The sequence below is a fragment of the Tachypleus tridentatus genome, chromosome 10 (assembly GCF_004210375.1).
Source record: "Tachypleus tridentatus isolate NWPU-2018 chromosome 10, ASM421037v1, whole genome shotgun sequence".
NCBI lineage: Eukaryota > Metazoa > Arthropoda > Merostomata > Xiphosura > Limulidae > Tachypleus > Tachypleus tridentatus.
The window spans coordinates 191,853,278-191,879,715 of NC_134834.1; the positions used below are offsets into that span (position 1 = coordinate 191,853,278).

General features: G+C 35.1%; 1 protein-coding gene across 10 annotated transcripts in view; it reads left to right on the forward strand.

The window, feature by feature from the left end:
* LOC143227850 (calmodulin-binding transcription activator 2-like) overlaps nucleotides 1–26,438 on the forward strand; it is a 184,771-nt gene that overhangs the window by 11,907 nt on the left and 146,426 nt on the right. For 5 of the 10 annotated variants that reach the window (XR_013015107.1, XM_076459175.1, XM_076459176.1 and 2 more), the window contains exon 2: nucleotides 11,610–11,705. Coding sequence is in view for 4 of the 10 variants with exons in the window: in XM_076459175.1 (XP_076315290.1) it covers nucleotides 11,610–11,705 (96 nt within the window). In the remaining 6 variants the exon portion in view is untranslated. Of the gene's footprint in view, nucleotides 1–7,750; nucleotides 7,889–10,700; nucleotides 10,873–11,609; nucleotides 11,706–26,438 lie in introns of those variants that run through there. The other 5 variants (XM_076459179.1, XM_076459185.1, XM_076459182.1 and 2 more) reach the window with 2 other exon arrangements.

Genomic DNA, 26,438 nt, shown 5'->3' on the forward strand with positions numbered 1-26,438 from the left:
TTACATTTTCTTTTAAATATAAGAATGTAACTTTTCTTTATAGGAATAAAATGAAATAAGCTGTACTCTGGAAACCAGCTTTCAAAACATCATTTTGATGTTGTGAGTTGTGGTCTGGAAACCAGCTTTTTAAATATCATTTTGATGTTGTGGCATTATGTGAATATTATTACTTGAAAATTTGCAGAAAAAAAAGGTTTTGTTCAAGTTTAACAACAAAGGTATGCAGAAATGAATATAGCATCCATAATTTACTCTTAGTAGGCCTTGGAGCTATGTGTATAATTGTATTTTTGCAGATTTCTGTATTTCTTGTTTTTTTATAAACATACACAATGGACAGACAAACATCAGCTTTCCAAATTATATTATTTTAATAGTAGAACGTGCTGAAAGTTGACAGAACATATAGATTTGTGATATTTCAAATTATAGTATAAAACCTCTGTGGAATTTGTATTGGAAAAGTTGTTTGTAAAACTTCCTTGCAAACAATATTTTTAATGTTTACATCTTCAGGAATTTAAAGCTTTAACAGGAGGGTTAACTGACAATGAAAAGAAATTAAGGCATCAGTGGATGGAAATACATTTTTCTAATAAGTGCATCCCGATGGATGGAAATACATTTTCCTAATAAGTGCATCCCGATGGATGGAAATACATTTTCCTAAATTAAATAATTGTAAGATTTTTCTTTTACAACACAGATTGTAATAAATTATACTTCTGTATTTTTAAGTGGAAAGAGTAAAAGATATACCTTCTGGTAATTGTGTTTATATGTGTGTTGTGTGTAAAACTGGTAATTTATGGTTAGCATTTAGTAACAAGAAGTACATTTACCAACAGTGTGGTCAACTCTGCTTTGAAATATGTTTTTAGGAAAATGAGTTTAGAAACTTAAAATGACTGTAATCTCAGAAAAGAGCAGCAAACATTAAAAAGTATGTTAAAATAACTCCTTTCTTTAATTTACCTTCTTAGATTACACCTACAGACTGTTCATCTGTTACAACCAAATGAAAACAGATACCAAAGAAACTTAATAACACGAGCCAGCTGCAATTCATGAAGGATTATAACGTGTATGTGTAGATTTGATTATAGTCCTTAACTTGAGCATTATAGTTACACCACTCTAAAAACAAGATTACTTCTTTCATTAAGATAAGGTTGGTTAATTTCAAAAGTATCAGTGTTACAATAACACAATGAGTTATGAAAGAAATACAGTATGGTATTGTTTAATGAAACAACTGTTCATTTGTGTGGATGCTTTAGTGTATGTCTTTTTCCCCTTCTAGGTATATGTAACACGTAATTTTCAAAGTTACAAGGTGAACAGTAATGTAGTTTACAGAATATATACTTAATTACCCAATAGAAAAGTAGAAGATAAATCATTGACATATTTTATAACCTTAAATGTAATTAATAGATTGCAACAAACCCATCAATTAAAAAACCCCAGGTGTATCTGTTTATTACCCTTAATAATGAGAAGAACAGAATGACATGTATATGTTACAACCTTTTCCATGAAGTTCAAAATCAAGGCACCAGTAAACACTAGTGAGTAAACTGGTGTTAAGAGTCAACCACAGCTTAGATGCTTAGTATAAACTTACAAGAAAGAGCCATTCAGAACTGGGGAAGGGAAGAAGACAGAGAGAATCAGAAAACGTGTATGAGCAGTTCAGTGTGTATTATTTTGTTGTATAGCATGTAATTTGGTTAGAAAAGGTAGTTGTTTGGTGTCATTTTATTTCTGGTAAGACCTTGTTTGTACTGTTAGCCTAAAAAAAAAATTTGTTTAGTCTAATCTTCCCATTGGCTTACGTGTAAGTATAGTTTATTCAGATATTAGTGTTAATTTCATTCCTATGATGATTGCTTCTTATGCATATTTTATAATAATAATTAATCTGTAAACCAATCCATGTTTCTCTCTGTTAGATTCTTTTCAATAGTTCTTTTGCTTTTCCAAAAAAATTCATTTCTGAAAATCAATGGTTGAAGATAATGAAGCTAACCCTGAACAGTGACATTAACTACCTGACTGCTTGAATTTTGTTTATCTGCGACACAACCTAGAAATGTCTACATTTAATTATGTTGTTCTGCACATTGCGAATGTCCATCGTATGTTGTAGCGTGAGATGGTTTGGTTTAAGCCTAGACGAGCACTTACTCTTTAACAAACGTTTATTTTTCTTCTGAGAGTTATGGATTTTAAGAATGCATGAATGTGTAAACCACACTACATAAATAATCTTACAGAACAGTCCATCTGATAATATGGCATATGATGGTTTTTATAGTAAACACAATCATATGATGCAGAATATCTAAGGTGTCAAACATATTAGTTGTAATTAAGTTGAAATGAAATGCCTTGATAGGGGGGTTACAGTAACCCTTAATTTCCATATAAAATTAAATCTACCAAAAAGTATATAGGTCAGTGTAATTTTAAAAACAGTTTAAACGTGTGTGTGTCTATATATGTCTGTTTGTGTGGATGTATTTAAGAAAGATGAATTAAAATTGAGATGAATTGGTTTGTAAAGTGTAGAATTGTAGCAAATAGAATGGGAAAGCATGTTTAACGAACTTCTTTCAAAAAGGATTTTACATATGTGGTATATTTAAACTCATGTCTTAGTGAAAACATTTTACATTCAGCTATGGTGTAAGATGTATTTGCATCAATTATCGATAAATTGCATCTCATCCATATATGGTATGACTGTTTCAATGGATGGTTTACATTAGGTATCACTTCACTTGTTCTTTTTTGTACCATTAGTGTGTACTACAGAAATGATTGATAGTTTTAGAATCCTTGGTGTAGGTTGGTTGTGTAGATTTCTGCTTCCTTAGAAAAGACTTGATGAAGTAGTTAATATAAACACGTTTTACTGACTTGTTTTCCTTGGAACTGGAAGGAATCACAAGCGAAATTACTTATTTCATGTAGTGTGAAAATGTAAGTTGCGAGTTGAGAAAAATGACAGCAGAGCCACTAAAACCACAAGAAATGTTTGTATATTTTAGAAGTGTGACTCGAGCTGTTTATTGTACAAAGAAAAGAAAACTATAAATTACAAAAATTGTTTACATTAAAAATTACCAAGTAACATCAAGTGTAATTTTTAAAAGTTATTTAACACACACATACACTTTTATATGTATCTGCTGTGTGCATGAATGTATTTAAGAAAGATGCTTATAATTAATTAACTTGTTTTACAGAATCACTACATATAGATGAGTTAGTTTTAAACTAAATGTTGTGTATTACATAAAAATTAGCTTAAATTATTTGTATTGACTTGCTCTAAATATAATTCAGTAAAATATGTCTATTCAGCCATTTTCCTGGATTATGTCTGATAGTTGAAAAGTCTGGAGGTGTTTCTTAGGAAAATAAAACTTTTTTTTTTTCTTTCTAAGTATCATTTAGAATTATTAGGTGGTTCTTGATTATTATAAAATTTTGGTGTCATGAGAAAGCAAATGTTTTAAACTAATACCATTAACCCTAACTTTTCATCTCTGCAATTTAAAAGTCTTAAGGTTTTTCTGAACCTTTCTGGTGCTTTGAGACTATTTTTTGTAAGGTTTCTTCTAGACTGTCATTGTATTTGATGTCATTTTATTTTACAGTATAAGTAATACAGATTATATTTATTCAGGTGGGTTTATGATACATGGTAAATATGCACTGGTTACTTAAGACATGAACATCTGAGAATTAGACTATCATTCTGTTGATTTTCAACAGTAAATTTTATGTTGGGATGTGTTTCAGTTAAACCTGGAGAAACATGTTAACCAACTTGACATTGTTAAACACTAAAACTTATCAGCATACCTCTTGATTTAAAATATCCATAAGAGAATATTGATTCTGTTTGTAAAAAATATGCTAATGGTTGATTATAGGTGCCTGCACTAGAAACAATTGATCTAATTGGACACCTTTGTTTGTGAACTTTGAGTTTGTATAAAACCTCACACTGCAAGTCCATTGGCCTGATGTTTTGATACTTTTCTTCCAATCTTTCAGTGTAACACCATCTTTTTTGTAACTCTTGAAAGTATCTACTAAGATTAGCTTCCTTGTTTTCTGTGGGATCGTTCTTCATTTTTATAAAGTTATCCATGTTACTTATAATAGGTTCAACTTTGTTTGTGTAATCCACTATATTTAAAAACAGTCTCATTACCATTATCAACTTTAGTAATCATAATACAGTTTCTTAAGACCTTCAAACCTTGGTTTCTACCTTACTTAAGTCACTGTTTTTTTTTCCTATATCTAAATATTTGATCACCTCAAGGTACAACCATTGCAATGAGTTGAAATGTTTTTAAAACTGTGCATACATCACTTCAACTTCGACATTTAGGCTTAACTAGAAGATGAGTACACTTACACTGTCTTCAGTAGTGAAAACAAAAGAAAGAATTGAATTTCACTTGGAATAAATTTTGATGAAACTTCATTTTCTTCAGTGTACAAATATTTAAACACAAGTTTTACAAAAATATATATAATAGTATTTTTCTGATAGATGGATTTTTTTGAGATTTCAATTAAGAAGTTTATATTTTGAGTAAGTATATAAAACGTTTCAAGAAATTTTTGTAAGTAGAAATTTTAAACTCTAGATTACAGAGCACCATATTTTTTTATGTTTGCCTATATATTAATGTCCTATGAACATTTCAATACATTCATCATTCATAGTTTCACACACAAGTTACAAGTAAAGACTTTAGATACTTTTTGGCCTAAAACAGAAGATGTGCATACTCAAGTTTTAAGTGGTGAGGATTTTTTATTTTGTTAATTTGAGAGGTTGAATACAATGTAAAGCACTAGTGATCTGATTTTTTGTTTCATAATTTGTTATTTATACAAGGCTGCATAGCTACTTGGAATCATTTTAATTAAGAAATCTTTGTAATACCTTCTGCTGGTTTATCTTGAAGTATACGTAGTTAGATACACGAATTTCATGAATTAGTATGCTCATCTTTGTGTGTATTTTAACATTGGAGTTAAAAATGTAATATTAAGTCGTTTTAAAGGTAGTTTTTGTATAACATTAAAGGAAAGGTTGTCACAAAAAAGTTTCCAAACTGAAATATTTTGAAGAACGAATTATATTTTATTGTATAATTTATAATATTGTAGTCCTTGAATATTACACTTAAAAATGTAAGAACGTTTTTTGGTGAGTGTGTTTTTACAAAAAAATTGGAATTGATAAAATAACCGTTCCAAAGTGATATTTAATATGAATAATGTTTTATATATTGTAGGATTAAAAGCCGTATTTTTAGTTTGTTCAGTTTACGATATGTATGTTATGGCGCTCATTTTCAGTTTATACAATTAAAATAATTGCGTTTCCAGAATTGTTACATATACGTATTTTGTTCGTCTGTATCAGCCTTAAGACGGTATATAGAATTCCACAGTTGGTTCGCGCTTTTTATATGTTGTAATTATGGACGTATGTAATGGTAACCATAGTAACGATTGCTGTCGCATTCTCTTCAACTGCGTGTTTTGTCTTCTTTTCTTCGTCCTTCACGGGATCGCAGCAATTGTTTTTCGTCAGCGTGTGGGTGAGCCTATGATTTTGTGTTTTTGTTAAAAGGTCAGGGTCAGTGATCAGTAAGATGAGATAAATATTCACTGTAGTAAACTGATAAAATCGAAACTGAAAAAAAATGGCAGATAACTGAAACACTATGTTATTTTGCCCAAACTTTCAAGAAAAATAGGATATGTGAAAAAAACCCCAAAAACACAAATTTATTATACAACTCGGTGATGATGCGCCTTGTTAAGACAGCAGGCTGGTGGCACTGAAAAATCGGGTTTTGATACCTGACATAGCACAGATAGCCCATTTTGTAGCTTTGTGTTTGACAACAAACAACGAAATCAAACTGTTACACTCTACTACGTGTTAGTATGTGAGTTACTTCTTAGTAGTTTCATGGTGTTAGTTGTCTGTCTGGTGGAGCTCTGAATGTCGTACCTGGTGAGCTAATTTCGAACAGGGACGTAGCCACAAAATATTTCCCTTACCTTGAATTGTAGATGCGTTGTAAGAGCGAAAGTCAGTTCCTTTATTACGGATGGTGGCTGCTTCCTTTTCCTCTGATCAGTAGTGGCCCCCCGCTAGTACAGCGGTATGTCTACGGATTTACAACGCTAAAATCAGGGGTTCGATTCCCCTCGGTGGGCTCAGCAGATAGCCTATGTGGCTTTGCTATAAGAAAACGCTGATCAGTAGTCAAATTTAGGAACGACAGCAATAGTTTTGCCATAAATATACATACGTCCGTTTTCGTGGCTATCGTAATTACTCACTCACATATTTGACCTAATTTACGGTAACACAAGAGTAAAGAAAGTTCAACGTTTATGATATTTGCCTTTCAAAGGGCCCGGCATGTCCAAGCGTGTTAAGGCGTGCGACTCGTAATCTGAGGGTCGCGCCAAACATGTTCGCCCTTTCAGCCGTGGGGACGTTATAATGTTACGGTCAATCCAACTATTCGTTGGATTGAGAGTATCCCAAGAGTTGGCGGTGGGTGGTGATGACTAGCTGCCTTCCCTCTAGTCTTACACTGCTAAATTAGGGACAGCTAGCACAGATAGTCCTAGAGTAGCTTTGTGCGAAATTCCAAAACAAACAAACAAACAAACAAACAAGCCTTTCAAAGTTCGTTTAATAAATACGTATTTTTTAGTAAAATCCTTTGAGCTGAAAAACCACTTTGTGTTAAATATTTGATTATCGTCTTTGAAACTTGGAGTACGTTGTCATCTTCAAAGCAAAAATTTATTCTTAGTACTCACAATGCCCGTATAGATATTTGTACTCGTAACACTTCCTTTCTAATGAAATGTAAAGATAGACATCATAATAGTGGGCGTGTATAAGTTTGTTTAAGCTGAAAGGCAACTCGTCTCATTTACGCAATACATACATTTTTCGCATTATAAATAGGCCTTATACGGACATGTTTATGATCAAATAAAGATAACATATTAACAACAAAATTTCTGTGTCTATGAGCACACAGTAGTGTAATTAAATATATATATGTGTGTGTGTTTGGTCGGCCCTTTTGGATTATTTGGAACGATAACGAATTTTGTTAAACCACGTTTGCTACAGGTTACGTTCACTTCGACACAAATTGTAAGCCTAAGTTCACAAACTAAATTTCCAACGAAACTACTGTAGGCCTAATTTACTGTTAACATTTAATAGAAATTTATTCATTTGATAATAAACGTCAGTAGTTTTCTGATCAGTTGTATACGATCGAGTTTTCTCTTCCAAAACTACTCAACCACAACTCAGTTATATACTTCACTAACATCTCTTCACTGATTACTCGTATTTCCAAACAATGTATCCTTGAATAGACATTAGTCAAAATTACAAGATTCATTACGTCCTTCACCCTTTAGGTAACATCTTGATGGTTTTAAGATACAACCTTCACGTAAATCACTCAGTTGAGATTAAAGAGCGGAACGAATCATTCGTTTAGCCGCGAAGAAAAGTTTATTTGAAGAGAGTATGTTGTGGTTGATTTGGAAACGAATGGCTGTTAAAATAGTTTTTGGTAAATGTTGTGGCAAATATTTTTATCTTGGCAAACATAAGGAGTCCGTTGTTTTAAGTAAAGTCGTCATCATTTCACAGGAAATTAGCCAGATGAACTTCCATTTTTCTTTCGCGTAATGTACGTCAACACACTTTTACGCAAGGTATCGCATCGCCGTATGTTACCCACTCGAGGAGACACCAGACATCAAAGTATTGGTACAGGAACATATTAATGTAATTATAAATACTCTACGGGTGATTTGTACAGGATTGTGAACTTTTGAGGTCGTAAGTTTAAGGTTATTGATGAATTAAATATTAATAGGCTGGAAGATCTACCGTATAGTTCAACGTAAACAGTTACGTTCCCAATATGTGTGTATTAATATGAATGTTTCTCATAACTTGTTTTAATATTGAACTTTTTATTTGGAATTTATAACCCATATACAAGTTGTTTTATAATTTTTACAGCTTTAATCTGATACACTGAAATTAGTTTATATATTTATACATACACACACACATTAAAGTAATTTTAAAATTGTGCTGTTTTTCAAGTATAAAAGAGAAACACCTTATAGAAAATGCCCATTTTAGAGGTTTATATGTATAAATATCTCATATGAATTTTCATTTATATTTCAGTGTTGTAATGTTTAAGCTAAGAAGTGTTTTTGTTGAAGATTCCAGATGCTTAAAAGTATAAAAGCCCCTCAAAAATGACGAAAATTATGGAATTTAACTAAAACGAACTAGTCTATACCTTCAAAATGCATCTGTTCTTCATTTATTTAATCAGTCTCAAAGTTGTTTAATCACTACATTCTAATTAATTATTCAGAAAAATTAAATGGTATCGTGAACAAAAGTACAAGTTTACTTGTGAAAGAGATTCAAATAGTATTCTTAAGCCTTTTTCACTATTATAGTTCAGGAAGTAGAAAAGATAGTGTTGGCATTTTGACACATTTTCAACTCTTTCGACTGTATAAAAAATTTAAAAAAATATTTGGTAATAATAAACGTGTTCTCTTTGTGACATAAGACCATATAGATATATAGGTTGAAGTAGCAAAGTAGAAATTATTTACTCACCATTTTAAACATGGAAACTATTTTTCAACTCTTTCGACTGTACAAAGGATAAAAGATATTTAGTTGTAAAAAAAAAACACGTTTATTTTCTTTATTTTTAAGGCCAAGAGGTAACATGTTGAAATACCAAAAGAACATTTATTAACCACTTGAAACCGTTTAAACACTGACTATATAACGTTAGTAATAGTAGGCCTATTTCGTAATTTAATTTAATGCAGAAATGTAATATTAGGCGTAGCTGAATCACTATTTTGTAAAGTTATTTTGTTTTTGGCTGCAGCTCAGTGCCATAAAATTTCCGAATCAAACCATTTTGCTGTTATATGACCGAAGTTATATAAAAAATAATAATAAAAAAAACAATTAATCATGAATATCGAGCATTCAACACAAACACTATAGTTGCCTTAAAAACAGTGAGGTGATAGTTTTGTTGTTAAGCGAAAATGTACATTGTGGAACATTACCAAAAAAGAAGCAAGCGTTAGAGCGTTCTCGACAGAGTGGCAAAGGGAATAGCGCAGATAGTTCTCATGTAGCTTTGTGCGAAATTCAAGAACAAACAAACAAACAAAGGGAATAAGCTTTTATAATTAATAATATAAAAATTCATAGAAAATCCTCCTTGGCGTGCTTGAATAAAATATATAGTGGAATTAAGTTGATCTTGCAATCTTTGGTTCAGCAAACTACGAATTTGTATGATTCACTAAAGTAACTCAGAACACCATATCGTATGTTACAGATCAACATATCACCAAGGTAAATAACATTAACAGAAGTTAGTTGAATTAATAAACTGTTTCCAAAGTGTAGGAAATGGTTAGTATTTTCATACGAGTAAGCCACTCTAAGAAACCCATTAATGAAAGCAAAAGTATATTGTACAATATAAAAGCTAGCCCGGCATGGCAAGTTGGTTGCGGCACTCGACTCGTAATCTGAGGGTTGTGGGTTCGAATCCTACTCACACCAGCCGTGGGGGGCGTTATAATGTACGATCAATCCCACTATCCGTTGGTAAAAAAGAGTAGCCCACGACGAGTTGGCAGTGGGTGGTGATGATTAGCTACCATCCCTCTAGTCTTATACTGCTAAATTAGGGACAAGCGTAGATAGACGTCGTGAAGCTTTGCGCGAAATTCAAAACAAACCAAACCAAATATTGTACAATATGTCAACCAAAGTACATCTGCCTTATCCAGTGCCAACGAGACCTTTCGAACATTACCAGCACTCGTGAAGTCGGCTGGGTTACAACCGATGTTATGGTCTTGGCACTGTATACGTTATTACATGGATCAGATTATGCAAGCGAATTGTAATGAATATTAATTTTTAAGTCATGATTTTTGTCAAAACAAAGTATTCTATTTGCCAAAAACCGCAGCATAGGAGATCGCTAACGGATTGATTTCATTGGGTATTTAAAATATTATGTGCAATTTATTGTGTTAGGACTAATAATAAACTAGTAAAAGTTTAACAGCTCGTAAAACGTTGCAGAGACATGAAGATATGTAAAAAATAAAAAGACGAGGAATACTGGCTGAGTTGTTATTTAAAATACAGATTGCGGATTGACCGAAAAATATGTAGGAAGCACAAAGAGGTTCTTCAGCAGTGCTAAATTTATTAGTAGTTGAGTTATTTCTACTCCTCCTATTATTTGTTGTACGACTTTCGAGGAAAAATTGCTGTGGTCAGATGACTGGTGTAGACAGATAATATACGAGGGATGGTCGAAGGTAAATGAGATTTTTATTTGTTGGCCAACTGTATTACACCGCAAACAACAAATATATATTTATATACCAATTGTAATGAAGGTGTGGGGAGTTAGATGTCGCTTCTTACAATGTATTCTCTAATCCGTTTCTTCCATTGTACTTTAAAATTCATAGTAACAGTTCCGTGAAATGCGTAAATCAAAGCATAGGTAACGAACGACTGTACGAAGTACGTGTTAGTATATTTACACACTCATAGTGTAGTTGAATCTACCGATAACTGTGGATCTGGAGCAACATGCATGATGTTTACAACAGGGCAAATTAAATTTCTGCATGGGTGAAGATACTCAAGCAACAAAATGTTCTAAACTGAACACGAGAACTGTAAGATTTTATATTATAAAATATTTATTTACGAAAGTAAAAAATTACTTTTTCATGAATCGATATATTAGTTTCTAAGTAGGAACTTCTAGTGTTCTTGTTGGTGGTTTATTATTATTATTATTATGAATTTTCAATTGGCAGGTCGTTTGAAACACTTGAATTTAGGTTGGCAGTTATTTAACTTCGCTTATCTTTGTGAGAAACCGATTTAGAATATAAATATACACCGTAAAATAAACACTTTAGTTTGAGCCTACGACTGATGTTCGTTCGAGATTGTGGGCGAATACTGTTTACATGTGGTAAGAAAATACTAACCAACTTAAAATTCAGTGGTACTATATCTATAACATTTGCTATAAAACTAAGAGATTCATTGCACGTAGTTTAATGTGTAATGATGCATTTTTATGTAATGTGTATTTCTGTATAGTTTAATGTGTAATATCTCACTGTCGAGCCGATTATCTGTTGGTTTTTTTTACTTCCGAATTAATTATTTTTCTTTTCAGTCAATATTTAATTGTATTTCAAACATAGTTATATCTTTCTACATAGTAGCGACTTTTTTCATCTTTCAGTGTTTTAGGTAGGATGAAAAATCTAAACATATTAGCATACGTGTTGGTAATGTCCGCTTCCGTTGTCACTTCATGCAATAGTTTTGAGTGTTTTAAACCATGAACTATTGTTTAAATGCATCTCGATTCTAAGTAAGTTGCTTCTAATTACAGGAACGCCCGGGAAACAGATCGAGAAGAAGGGAAGTCGGAAAATCTCGGATTCCAACATTAATTTAGTGAAGGCGAAGTCTGAGAAACTGAACAAAGGTAAGCTTCTTCAAGTTTACGAACCAAATAAATAAATGAATCGCATATGAAAAGTCCGAGCGCCTAAAATTCGCAAGACGTAGTACAATTTTGTGTCTGTTTTGCTGATTTGAATCATTTGATAATGCTATCCAGTGTACAAGGTGTGCCTGTTTTACTGGTTTGATAACGTTATCCAGTGTACAAGGTGTGCTTGTTTTACCGGTTTGATAACGTTATCCAGTGTACAAGGTGCGCCTGTTTTACCGGTTTGATAACGTTATCCAGTGTGCAAGGTGTGCCTGTTATACCGGTTTGATAACGCTATCCGGTGTGCAAGGTGTACCTGTTTTACCGATTGGATAACGTTATCCGGTGTACAAGGTGTGCTTGTTTTACCGGTTTGATAACGTTATCCGGTGTACAAGGTGTGCTTGTTTTACCGGTTTGATAGCGTTATCCAATGTACAAGGTGTGCCTGTTTTACCGGTTTGATAACGTTATCCAGTGTGCAAGGTGTACCTGTTTTACCGATTTGATAACGTTATCCGGTGCGCAAGGTGTGCCTGTTTTACCGGTTTGATAGCGTTATCCAATGTACAAGGTGTGCCTGTTTTACCGGTTTGATAACGTTATCCGGTGTGCAAGGTGTGCCTGTTTTACCGGTTTGATAACGTTATCCGGTGTGCAAGGTGTGCCTGTTTTACCGGTTTGATAACGCTATCCGGTGTGCAAAGTGTGCCTGTTTTACCGATTGGATAACGTTATCCGGTGTACAAAGTATTAGCATTTTTCACCAGTTTTGTATGGCACGCTCATGAAGTGACTACGTGTATACCTCATTTATTTCATCCAATTGTTAATTCTTCAATGGTATTACAGCTATTAAAATCAAACACCATTTTTGTTTTTTAACTTACGCTGTAAGTTATAAAGTGTTGTCTATTAGCGTAAATAACTGTTTCCACATTCCATTGTTACGATACAAGTTGCTGTGTTTCCTTCGTTTTGTTTTTGAATTTCGCGCAAAGCTACACAAGGGCTATCTGCGCTAGCCGTCCCTAATTTAGCAGTGAAAGACTAGAGGGAAGGCAGCTAGTCATCACCACTCACCTCCAACTCTTGGGCTACTCTTTTACCAACGAATAGTGGGATTGATCATCACATTATAACGCCCACACGGCTGAAAGGGCGAGCATGTTTGGAGCGACGGGGGATTCGAACCTGCGATCCTTAGATTACGAGTCGAACGTCTTAACCTACCTGGCCATGCCGGGTCGCTGTGTTTCCTAAATGAGTGAACTAAGTAACTTGGGATAAAACAGTGTTTATATCAAGACAATAACAACAAATCAATTTATAAGTATTCAAGAAAACGTCTATTAACCAAGAGGGAGAAATAATGAATTGAGATTCGGGTATTTTACTTATAGATGTCAAACAGATTCATTTGAGGTAGAATTTCCTTTTATAATTCTCATTCGTTTTGGTAGTTGCTCATCTAGTTTCGTTTTCTCGCGCCATCACTCGGAAGCTTCGTTTATACCTGTGGCTAATTTCGAAGTCGAAAAACGATTACCTTGTTTCGTTTTTATTGAACCAGAAGCACGTTCTGCTAACCCATTCGAAAAACAACAATATAATTGAAACAATTTCAACGGAGTTGAGGAACTTATGTTTTCCAGTGGTGGTTTGTATCCTCTGAAATTCATTTCCAGTATTGAACAACCTGCCATCCGCTAGTACAGCGGTATGTCTACGGATTTACAACGTTACAATCAGGGGTTCGATTCACTTCGGTGGGCTCAGCAGATAGCCTGACGTGGCTTTGCTATAAGAAAACATTGAACAACCCCAGTAAATTCAGTAATCATCGATTCAAGGTGAGATGTTTAAAGGATTCTCCACTCTTCCTCCCATGTTGGAACAGTTTGGTGAGTTTTGGAAACAAACAAAAAACATACTTAGAAGTTGGTCACTGTATGAAATAAAATACTGATGTACTCGTAGATGTCACTACTACAGGGAAATATATCCAGAGACACAGCTTTTTGAGTGGATTATGTCTTGATCCATATAACAACGCTTAGACCACACTGATTAACAAAATATTATAGAAGTGTTAATTATCCGTGAACTAAAACCTATTTTGATATAAACTACAGGTATATGTTTTTGTAATTGTATCGAAATCCACAACTTTTTAATATTTCATACAATGGACGACACGTTATATGATGATGACCATGCGAGTGGTAAGTGGTCGAAATGTTTTTATGGCGATCCAGAAGTAAAATTACTCACTCACGAAGTTGCGCCCCTGGACTTTTGTTTAAAGGGAAAAATTTTTACCTGTCGATCTGGCTTCTATGTGGAACTATTTGTGATTCACGGATACTTGATTAGTTTCAAACAGTGGAGTTAATTTCTTTACCTCCAAAAAACTGAATTTCTGTATTATGTTCATATAGAAACTGTCTGTAAATGAAAATACAGTTATAACTGGCTCGGATCAATTTTCTGAAACGTTTGTACCAGATCTGACAAAGTTGGATTCAATTAAAGTTGTTTATAATTGACTCTATATTGGGCTCGAGTTTGAGATAGACTGAAGACTCGTCACTACAAGGCTCGACATGGCCAGGTGGTTAAGGTGCTCGACACGTAATCCGAGGGTCGCGGTTTTGAATCCCCGCCACACCAAACATGCTCGCCCTTTCAGCCGTGGGGGCGTTATAATGTGACAGTCAATTCCATTATTTGTTGGTAAAAGAGTAGCCCAAGAGTTGGCGGTAGGTGGTGATGACTAGTTGCCTTCCCTCTAGTCTTACACTGCTAAATTAGAGACAGCTAGCGCAGATAGCCCTTGTGTAGCTTTGTGCATAATTCAAACCATACCATAACTACAAGATGTCAGTTTAATTTGTGGAATTTACTCCCAGTATCTTTCTTATAAAATTTTCTGAAGGATTCCGAGATTATAGTCTACAAATTAAACTAGCATCGTATGACAGAGATTTATGACGCATGAGAAAAACCTCCAGAGACAGTTCTTCCTCAGTGGAAAGTCAAAGGGTTCCCACCGTTTTAGTACATGTTTTCCACCTTTCTTCAAGGAAAGCCATCTTGCTGTGAGTAGCAGTCACAAACCTGTGAGTTGGTGCCTCAGTAACAACCTGAAACTCTCCTTAAACATGCTGTTTTGAGATGTAACGTTTAACATTCTTCTTCAAAACTCTTTGGTAGTTTTTTTTAAAGTTATAATACAAAGTTAGCAATAATTACAAGCACACGTTACAGTAGTTACCCATGGTACTCGGTCTTAATAATTATCATTATACTATGACTCCTATCAGAGTGCTTATTATATCTGAATAAATTTTTTATGCATTTGTGAGGAGGAATTTGATTATTTTTGTTTGTTTTATTCAGTTTACCTTTCAAAAACACCTTTAGTACCATTGACTGAAATCAAATATCTTCACCTGTAACCATACAGTCGTCAACAAAGTTGACATAAATCACCATCTGCTTTACAACAAACGTCTTCGTAGTGTCATCCAACGTAATAGAGAAATAATATTTCAAAAGGTGACCACAGACATATTCTTGAAATATAAATTCAGAGGCTTGCTTCACAACTTTAATGACACCTTCCTTGCCAAGTCTGGCCCAGGCCACTGACCTTAGCTTGAGAAGGTCATCTGACAAGTTTCTAATATTCTACAAAATATAAACTTGAGGCTTAATTAAAAAAAAAAATCGCTTCGTTTCGCTTTTGTCCAAGATGAGATGCAATAAAATTCAATTTAACTTTGCTAGTTACTTGTTAACTCAGTGCCTGTTAGCACTTTCCTCTGAGTCCAAGACGAGTCTTTATGCAATATAGAGAGTGGTAAGCTTTTATTTAAAGATGTAGATTTTTGTTTGAGTTGGTCGTGGTTTGAATTCAGTTTCTCTGCATCTTTTGAATTTTTGAACTTATTTTTTCTTCATATTAAAGATTTGCTTTGTCTTGGGTTTAGAAGCGCCATGTTTCATGTCACCTTCACAGTTGGATGAGTCACCAACTTTGTAACCCAAAACTATTTCTATGGAATAATACGTTTCAGTTTTTTTTTTTTTTTATATACAAGGGCATAACAGTTTGAAAAAAATTAAGAAACTAAAGTTGCACACACTACACTAACACTTAAATAGTAAGATTAAAATATCACAGTCTGTTCAAAATTACAGATCCGATGCAGAGTCTTAAAAACAGGAAAAATGTGAAATAAGTGTAACAAAGCGCTTAAAGAACATTGTCTCTGTCGCTTGAATTTCAGTTCGAGTTTGAAAGACATGAAGATACGATGACCAGGATGTTACCAGCCTATACACATTATATGGTAGGTGTCAGAATGTTGCTTTTTTTGCAGCTTTTTGGCAACTGACCTAAACATTTCATTGTTCAAAGTCACACGAAATAAAATAATAGAGATCTAAACAGATAGTGTTCCATAAAATAGGCTTAGCTTGTGCTCAAAAAAATCTTAAAAGTAAAGCATCAACTGTTGCAGTATGATATCAGTAGAGTGATAATTCGTGCTTGGGATATACTCAGACCTATATAAAAATGAATAATATAAAGAAAAGTGAATTCCATATTTTTCATTTAGTCTCTAAATATTAACCACTAAGCCTAATGTACGATAGAGGTATGAGAATCCTCCAGGCATTAATGTTGAACACAGTGTATCGGTTATGTTCTGAAATCTTAATATTTGGACCTTTACATACTTGTCAGCCTAAAGCATATATTGATATGCGCTTTCCGAGACAAATCCTGTTTGAGATTTATGTGGCTGTTTTTTTGTCTTTGTTTCTGGGTGTCTGCTAAGCCTTGTCAGAAAAATACTTCTTATAGCAGAGGAAGAACAAGAGCAGGTAAAGATAAAAGTGTAGCCTTGAATGGATTATTTATTGATTTATGGCATGGCTAGGTGGTTAGGGTAATCGACTCGCATTATGAGGGTCGCGGGTTCGAGTCCACGTCCCTTTCAATTCCACTGTTTGTTTGTAAAAAGTAACTCCAGTGTTGGCGGTGGGTGGTGATGGCTAGCTGCATTTTCTGAGTTTTCATTGCTAAATTAAGGACGGGTAGTTAAGATAGCTCTCGCGTAGCTTTACGCGAAATTCGAACCAAGAAATGTTGTCCATCTCAAATGATTCAGTACCCCGAAGTAAGCGTAAATAGAACAGAGAGAAAAAAAACAACTTTTTTTTTTACCCAGTTAGAAAACTGCAGAAACCAGGAATATCTTACACTTGCATACAGGCAACAAGCACACAAATAGAAAATCAAGGAACACGTGAACAAATGAAGCAAACAAAATCATAACACAAGTATCACAGTAGAAAAACCAAAAGAACATACCAAATGAATGAACCCAATCCTGGAACTAGCCAAAAGTATATCCTATGATGTTATCGCATTGTACTAAGACGCACAAAATCTGAGACGACTACGTTTATTGGGTTCATAACAGTCGTGAATGAAAGCATTTTTACACCATTAATACAATGCACAATACACTAGTTCATGTATTCTACAATACAAAATACACAGGACAAGAAATACGTAAGCCATCCGTATTCAAACTACACAATAACAAAATAGTGAACGGACAAAGTGCATGAACATGGGTTTGAAAAGAAGAAAGGAAGGAACTTGAAAAATATCCACTATCAGCACCCAAACTCCTACAGTAACTTGAAAAATATCCACTATCAGCACGCCAACTGCAACAGTAACTTGAAAAATATCCACTATCAGCACGCCAACTGCAACAGTAACTTGAAAAATATTCACTATCAGCACGCCAACTGCAACAGTAACTTGAAAAATATCCACTATCAGCACGCCAACTGCAACAGTAACTTGAAAAATATCCACTATCAGCACCCAAACTCCTACAGTAACTTGAAAAATATCCACTATCAGCACGCCAACTGCAACAGTAACTTGAAAAATATCCACTATCAGCACCCCAACTGCAACAGTAACTTGAAAAATATCCACTAACAGCGCGCCAACTGCAACAGTAACTTGAAAAATATCCACTATCAGCACGCCAACTCCAACAGTAACTTGAAAAATATCCACTATCAGCACGCCAACTGCAACAGTAACTTGAAAAATATCCACTATCAGCACGCCAACTGCAACAGTAACTTGAAAAATATCCACTATCAGCACCCAAACTCCTACAGTAACTTGAAAATATCCACTATCAGCACGCCAACTGCAACAGTAACTTGAAAATATCCACTATCAGCACGCCAACTGCAACAGTAACTTGAAAAATATCCACTATCAGCACCCCAACTGCAACAGTAACTTGAAAAATATCCACTATCAGCACGCCAACTGCAACAGTAACTTGAAAAATATCCACTATCAGCACGCCAACTCCAACAGTAACTTGAAAAATATCCACTATCAGCACGCCAACTGCAACAGTAACTTGAAAAATATCCACTATCAGCACGCCAACTGCAACAGTAACTTGAAAAATATCCACTATCAGCACGCCAACTGCAAGAGTAACTTGAAAAATATCCACTATCAGCACGCCAACTGCAAGAGTAACTTGAAAAATATCCACTATCAGCACGCCAACTGCAAGAGTAACTTGAAAAATATCCACTATCAGCACGCCAACTCCAACAGTAACTTCAAACATTAACGGCCCAGCATGGCCAGGTGGATTAAGGCGTTCGACTCCTAATCTGAAGGTCGCGGGTTCGAATCCCCGTCGCACCAAACGTGCTCGCCTTTTCAGCCGTGGGGGCGTTATAATATGACTGTTAATCCCACTATTCGTTGGTAAAAGAGTAGCTCAAGAGTTGGCGGTGGGTGGTGATGACTAGCTGCCTTCCATCTAGTCTTACACTGTTAAATTAGGGACGGCTAGCGCAGATAGCCCTTGAGTAGTTTGGTGCGAAATTAAAAAACAAACAACCAAACAAACCAACATTAACAATGCTTCAGGAGACAAATTAACGATGGCTCAGGAGGAGGAAAGAGATCTAAAAAAAAAAAAAACATGATCGTCTCAGATCCACAAAGATCTGAATCCCGACAACATTATGCTGTATCAGTACAATTATCTGTAACTTTTCTTATCGGACTAATCACAAAAACACATGATTAGTAAGAATCTTCCAGATAAATTGTTAATCTCTGATCAGTGAAACGTAAGTTGATATGTTCTGTTAGTATGTTTGTTTATCCATAATTTTGACAATAGTATTAATTAGTAGGTTGAGGATGTTCCTCCACATTTATTGTATCAATATACGATTTTGGATGTCGTCGTATTCTTCTGATGAAGCAGTATTCCGGTATGGCCAGGTGGGTTAAGGTGCTTGAATTGTTATCTGAGGGTCGCGGGTTCGAATATCCTTCGCACCAAACGTGCTCGCCTTTCAGCCATGAGGGCGTTATAATGTGACTGTCAATCCCATTATTCCTTGGTAAAAGAGTAGCCCAAGAGTTGGCAGTGGGTGGTGATGACTAGCTGCCTTTCCTCTAGTCTTACACTGCTAAATTAGGAACGGCTAATGTAGATAGCCTTCGAGTAGCTTTGCGCGAAATTCAAAACAAACCAAACCAGTAGGGAAAGAGTCCAGAAGAAATAGACAAGAGAGAGAGATTCAAGAAACAAAGCAACCCCCTCGGGTATTAAAAGTTTTATACAGCGCCAACGCAACATATTTTAAAAGGTAAATATGTTTAAAAATATTTTAGCTTGGCGCTGTATAAAACTTATACAGTATAGTGCTTATGTCAACTGTTAGAATGCTAAAAAAGGCAACTGAAGAGGAAACGTAATAAAGTGTAGGCTAGTTGCTTGTTGGATGAGATGAACATTGTTTCCATTTTATATTTTCTGTTCGTACAATATTTCGAAATCAGAGTAGTTAAAAAGTCAACACACTTGATGTTTTTGTTGTAATGGTTATCTTCTAATTATAAATTAACTACAAAGGACAAAAATGTTTGAGACCACATGCAGTTGTAACGTTCTGCACATGATGGTATTCCTTATACCACAAAAATTAAGGTGCACGGTAAGAAATATCCAGTTAGTTTCTAAAATTCAGTCAATTTCTACTCTATAAGAAAATATGCTAATGCAATTTAACTGTACTTCGCTTGTTTTGTGAAATTCGTATAGAGATATTACTATTATTAAGTTTCTCCTTCAGTTTTCACCAGGGTTGCGATTTTTAGCCAGTAATTCCTTCTGAACATCTTTCTATCTACCCCCTCCTGTACGTTTTTTAGCATTCCAATCGCGTGACAGTTTGAAGTTGAAAACTTGTGAGAAAAAAAAGAAAAAAGGATAATTTATTGTATATAATCTGTTAGTTGAATGTAGAAACGATAGTTACTAGGGGGCCACACACGTGTACGTGCGAGCGCACACAGAAAGTACCTGCTCTGTTTGAGAATAATTTGCTTTCATCTATTAACACTCGAATACAAGTTTAATTATGCAAAAAGATAATCGTCGTAACTGTGAAGGGCGGTTCTCCACTCCACGTAATTTTGTAAAGTGGAACTTTACAAATCCAGCAGCCAAGCTAACCAACCGAAAAGTCATTTCGATATTGTAGTGCCGTGAATAATGGTCACCACGTGATTGGAGTTGGTGATTATTGGCTTGGGACGAAAGGACACCATAAATAGGAAACTAGTAAAAGCGGATTAGCTTCTCTGTTTAAACATTAATCTGCCCCAAAAAATGGATGTACGATTATCAAAAGCAAACTGTTGTTGTGAATGCATTTGTTTGTACATATGTGACAATATATAATAATACTGAAGTATGGATGTCTTTGAGAACTTGTCATGTTTTGGGGCTTATTGACTCAAATTTGTTTTGACACTCAAGACTATGAAAAACGAAACAGAAAAGTTGTCAAAACATGAAAGGTTTTTTGTTTTGTTTTTAAGTATGGGTCCACTACACAATAAATGTTGTAAGGAGGTGAATACCTGTACGGAAAACGATTACTGGCGAATAAATAATGCTTGTTTGAATTTCTCGCAAAGCTACACGAGGGCTAAGTTAGAAGGGTAAGATTAGAGGGAAGGCAGCTAGTTATCACCACCCACCGTCAACTCTTGGGCTACTGTTTTACCAACGAATAGTGGGATTGACCGAAACATTATAATACCCCCATGGCTAAAAGGGCGAGCATGTTTGGTGCGACTGGGATCCAAACCCGCGACCCTCAGAATACGAGTCGAGCGCCTTAATCAACTGGTCTGAATAAAATAATGAAACGAAAGTATAATTATAGAAGGAAAAAAGCATTCATGGATAATTTCATTTTGATGTACCAGTTGTCGCTACGGATTGGTTGTCTTCGTGTAAAAATGGTAATTGATGTTAAATAAAAAAAAAAAATACAAGAGAAAAGATAATCGTTATGTGTTATGCAGAATAGTTTTTTAAAATGTTCCCATGTTGTAGGTGTAAATATTTTTGCGTACTTGTGTATAGTAAGGACGCTCCTAGTTTTTTGTAAGGGATACAACTTGGCCCCCAACAGGTTACGAGGAGCGAAGCCCACAGACGTTACAGCATTTCAAAGTCTTTAGTTTTTTTTAGATGGGAAATAGTTATCGAAAAAACAAGATATAAAAAGTATCTGCTTTTACCAGCATATTTGCTGAAACCGCATTTATCCATAAACCTCACCAAACATGTTCGCCCTTTCAGCCGTGGGGGCGTTATAATATCACGGTCAATTTCACTATTCATTGGTAAAAGAGTGGCCCAACAGTTCCCGGTGGGCGGTGGAGGCTAGCTGCCTTCCATCTAGTCGTACACTGCTAAATTAGGGACGACTAGGGCAGATAGCTTTCGTGTTGCTTTGCGCAAAATTAAAAACAAACAAACCATAAAGCTCACCAAATTGTTTGTTGTAGTGAATAATCCAAGTTGTGCTGTTTACTTAGACGGAAAGAATTCCCTGTTGTGCAAAAAAATCCCGAGAATCACACGCTGTTGTACCATAAATAAATCTCACAAAAAGTATTGTCACACAAAAACCAAAATCCCCAAAATTATATATCCTGTTGTACAGCTTCCTGTATTTATGCAGAGAACAGAGCGTATTCTAATACCCATGGGGAGTGTGATACACCTGCTGTGAATATTTTGGCATCTAGTTCGAAGTTATATCATAATATTGTTATGGTTACTCAAGAGATCAGCCGTTACTTTAACACTTGCGATTTGATGAGTCATGCACTCTATACAGTGTGTGTTTACACTTTACGAGTGTTTACCAGATGCCCCACTTAAATCTGTTAGTTCGTTTGTGTTGAAATGTTACCTTAAAATTATTGTTCGTTCGTTTCTACTCATCAAATTATCTGTCTTAAGCGCCCATTTGTGCAACTGGGAAGGTGTTTCAAGGAATCTCCCAGAGAGCATCATGACGTAGTAAACTTGAAACTGAGGATAAGCACTAGTTATCATGATGTAAAACTGAAAATGAGTGATGAATTTGACTACTATAAACGTACGAAAACGCCTGTCAGTGTATGTTTGTTATAATTGTAAGATACATGGAAATAAAACATGAAATACATAGTTTTAACTTGTACTCTTAAATAAATAGCCCAATATTCTGGGCAGTGTCGCCATTTGCTAGTTATTGTGGCTCTTATTCGGAAGGTTTCAAGTTCAAAGCTCTTACGACGTGTTGTGTCCTTGAGTAGGATATATTACTCCAATTGCTTTAGCTATATAAAGTTTAGCAGTGGATCGCAGGAATCCTGTTCAGAGGGGAAGTATGACCATTCTTAATAACTTGTGTCGTTGAAACCGGTACATTGTTTTTGGATTAAAAATCAAACTGACCATCAAGTACCCTCATTAGTAAGAAAACTGAAAATTAGCTACTTATATATGTGTGTATCACATCTTTCTATTTACAGAACTACCTCAAAAGGGCGGGGTTTAAAATCGTTTTTAAACGTGATAAGTAAAAAGGAATTATATAATCAATTACTTTACTTAATAACGTTTTAGAAGAAATGAAAAACCACATTGAATTGGATAACTACTGTCAAACAATAATGGAGTGTCTTCAAAAAGCAGCCAATCAAACTACCGAAAAGAAACCATAAAAGAACAAATAACGAATGGAAACCAAACACTCAAGTAATAACCCTAATAAAAAAAAACAACCGAAGACAATTAAGAAGACAGTTCATGATAACAAGAGGCAGAGAAACCAAAACACAAATTGTTTGACCATCTAAAAGCACTTTTCAATTTATCTCTATTCTATGGATACATACCAGTTTCTTGGAAGCATGCTAATATATTAATGTTCCATAAGGAAGGAAAGTCAGCAAATAAACCTAACAGCTACCGACCAATCAGCCTGACCAGCTGTGTAGGCAAAATTTTAGAATGCAATACTCTTCACATACTTGGAAGTAACTTTTAAATTGCCTGAAGAACAAAGTGGCTTCAGAAAATTCAGACAAACACCTCACCACAGGTCAGACTAACTGAAGAGTAATAGATAGCTTTAGCAAAAAAACAATGTACTGTCGCCTTTTTTTACATCGAGAGAGCATTTGACACTGCATGGCACAATGGTATTCGGTTCCATATGTATGAAATGGGACTACCGCGTGGAATTTTTCGCTGGTTATCTAAGATTTTGGAAAACAGAAAATGCAGAATAAATGCATAGGGAACCTTTTTTGAGTACTTTACTCCAGAAGCTGGTGTCCCTCAGGGAGGGGTAGTTAGCCCTATACTCTTCATCATGTATGTAAACAATGTGCCACTAAAGGATCCTAATCATGGATTCTCCTCACATTTCGCTGATGATGTAGCAATCTGGAAAAGTGCCACAACACCAACAATAACAGCCACAAACACAACTAAATAGAATAAGCGAGTGTTGTCAAAAGTACAGAATAAAAATAAATACAGCAAAAACACAATTAGTCATATTTACCAAACTGACAAAGCACAAAAACTACCGCCTGAAATACATATGAATGGAACACTACTTCAGGCTGCCACATGGGAAAAATTTTTCGGTCTAACTCATAATTAACATGGATTAACCACTTAAATGAAATTAAAAGTCTGGCGAAGAACCAACTATGCTAGGAGTCTAACTGGCAAGAATAGTGGAGCATCTACAGACAACATACTAAAAATTTACAAAACGTACATTAGAACAGTAACTGACAATTCAGCTCCGGCTTAGATTACTGTTAAGTGACAAAATTATCAAAACCAAGCTGCAAACAATACAAAACACATTCCTCATAACAGTATACAGAGTTCCCAGAGCAACATCATCTCAATTTATATATAAATATTCAAACATACCGAATAGACACCTACATAGTACAATAACGTATTCTGATAAAAATTGGATGAAAAATGAATTATTATGCGAACTAGACAGGTACCTCATACATGGTGAAGATAGTCCTAAACATCTCTTCCCCAATCAACATGTATTTTGAACACATATAAAAATAATAAAAAGTGTATAAAAGGGAAGTTAAAAAAGAAAGGGGTACCATCAAACTAGATTTCCTACTGATAGAGCAAATAACATCTATAAATGTACGAAACTATTAGATGGACATTGTTCTGAAAAGGGTCGGAGTGAACTCAGACCACTCTGATCCTAAAGCAGTAGCCATACCAACCCAGACTGCAGGATCATGCAAGTAAAGGAAGGAGGAAGAGGTCAAAGTGCAGAGAGTCACTTGGTGGTTAGGGTGCTGGATTCGCAGTCTTTGAATTCCAAATTAGAATTTTGTTACCGAACATGCTTTCCTTCTTCAGCCGCGGGCGTAATAATGTTATCAATCTATTATATTTTAGGAAAAACTACGCCCAAGACTTGGCATTGGTTGGTGTTTGTTGTCTGCCATTTATAAGTTACAGAGAGCTAGAGAAAATTGCTTTCGAGTGGTTTTGCGCGAAATTCCAAATTGAAGTAAAAACTAGTCCTGATAAGATTCTTGGTTTGTAGTTTGATAATTATTTACACGTAAAATGTTAATAACTTCGTCTTTCCTATATAAATTATATATATATATATTACGTTCATTAGGGGTATTATCTTTCCTCGTTAGATATAGAACTTTCTGAATAACGTTTTTTTAAGCGTAAAAATTCGACATTACTGCGTGATAATTAGTGAAAGAAAGGTTAGATTAGGTATACTTGTTTGTTTTCTGTATGCTATAAAAACTTGAATATTCTTACCTGCTCTCTGATTTTGCTTTCAGTAAGCGAAAGAAGGACATAGGTTTGGTAGGCAGTGTATCCCCGTTGCAGTTCCTGTCCAACTTCCTCAGACATCTCGAAACCAGGATACTTTTTATATTTTTCCACCGTGTAACTTGTGTCCTTGAGCCATTTGTTGTCCTGTTACAATGATTTCGCTATATCATTGTTATTATTTTCAAAGGAGAAAGGCCTTGTTTAAATAGTTATTTGTTCGTCATCTTGTTCCGGTTGGTTTTTTTTAACGCAATCCAACCTCTGGTTGTAACAAATTTATTTAACGATACCTCCTGCTGTATATATACTAGATGTGCTTCCGCAGGGTCCCCGAAAATGTCCTCTCTCAAGGGTGAATAAAATCAAAATTAAGGTTAACAATTGCTTTTATTTCTTGCTTTTGAGGTTCGTATGTCTTGCAGTGTTGTAGCCTACAGAGTGCACAATTCTCCTCGTGACTCACAGCATGCATACGTTTCACTGATTGACAGATAACATACTGCTATACAGTGGTTAAAACAAGTGACCCTTCCACATACACACGTTGTGGGATTGTTTGACAGGTGCATGAGGGTTCAGGAAGGAACCACATATTAGTCATGCCACTTAAACCATGTTTGACGCATAATTACAAGTCGCTGAAAGGACAATAACAGATACCACATACATGAGAGTTCACGGTAAAATAGTATACGTGTGTTTGTTGTTTTTTTGTATACGACACGATTATATTGAACCATGTGCATGAGAACAAAATGCGTCAGTGTACAACCTATAAAGATTTCTTACATTTCTGGCCAGGTGGGTTAAGGCGTTCGACTATTCGTTGGTGAAAGAGTAGCCCAAGAGTTGGCGGTGGGTGGTGACAACTAGCTGCCTTCCCTCTATTCTTACACTGCTAAATTAGGGACGGCTAGCGCAGATAGCTTTTGTGTAGCTCTGCGTAAAATTCAAAACCAAACCAAACCAAAAATAAATTACTATCATAGTGCGATAACTTGTATCCATATGTGGCCCTCTTTGTTTTATTTCGTTTTTAATGCTGAAGACATCGAATATGAGACTTTCAGGACAGAATGCGTGATTACACGCCCTTGTTGAGCTGAAAATAATTTTACGACTTCAGGCACATGTAGTTTTTTTATAAAGTAACTGATGAACTCATTCAGCGCACAGGAGAGACATAAGGTTCACATGGAATGATGACAATGATAGGTCGGATTCGAATGACGATCCCCTCTATATCACTCCGTAAAATGTTAAGTCTATTTTTTTGTTAAGTACAGTGAAGTACGAGTATCGAAGCCCGGTTTCAAACGTTATAAGACTTCACACCTGCCTCTGAAAGGCTAAGTCTTGTCGAGATAGATCAAAAAGTGCAGGCATGAAGAGCGAACACAAAGACGATAGCACTGAG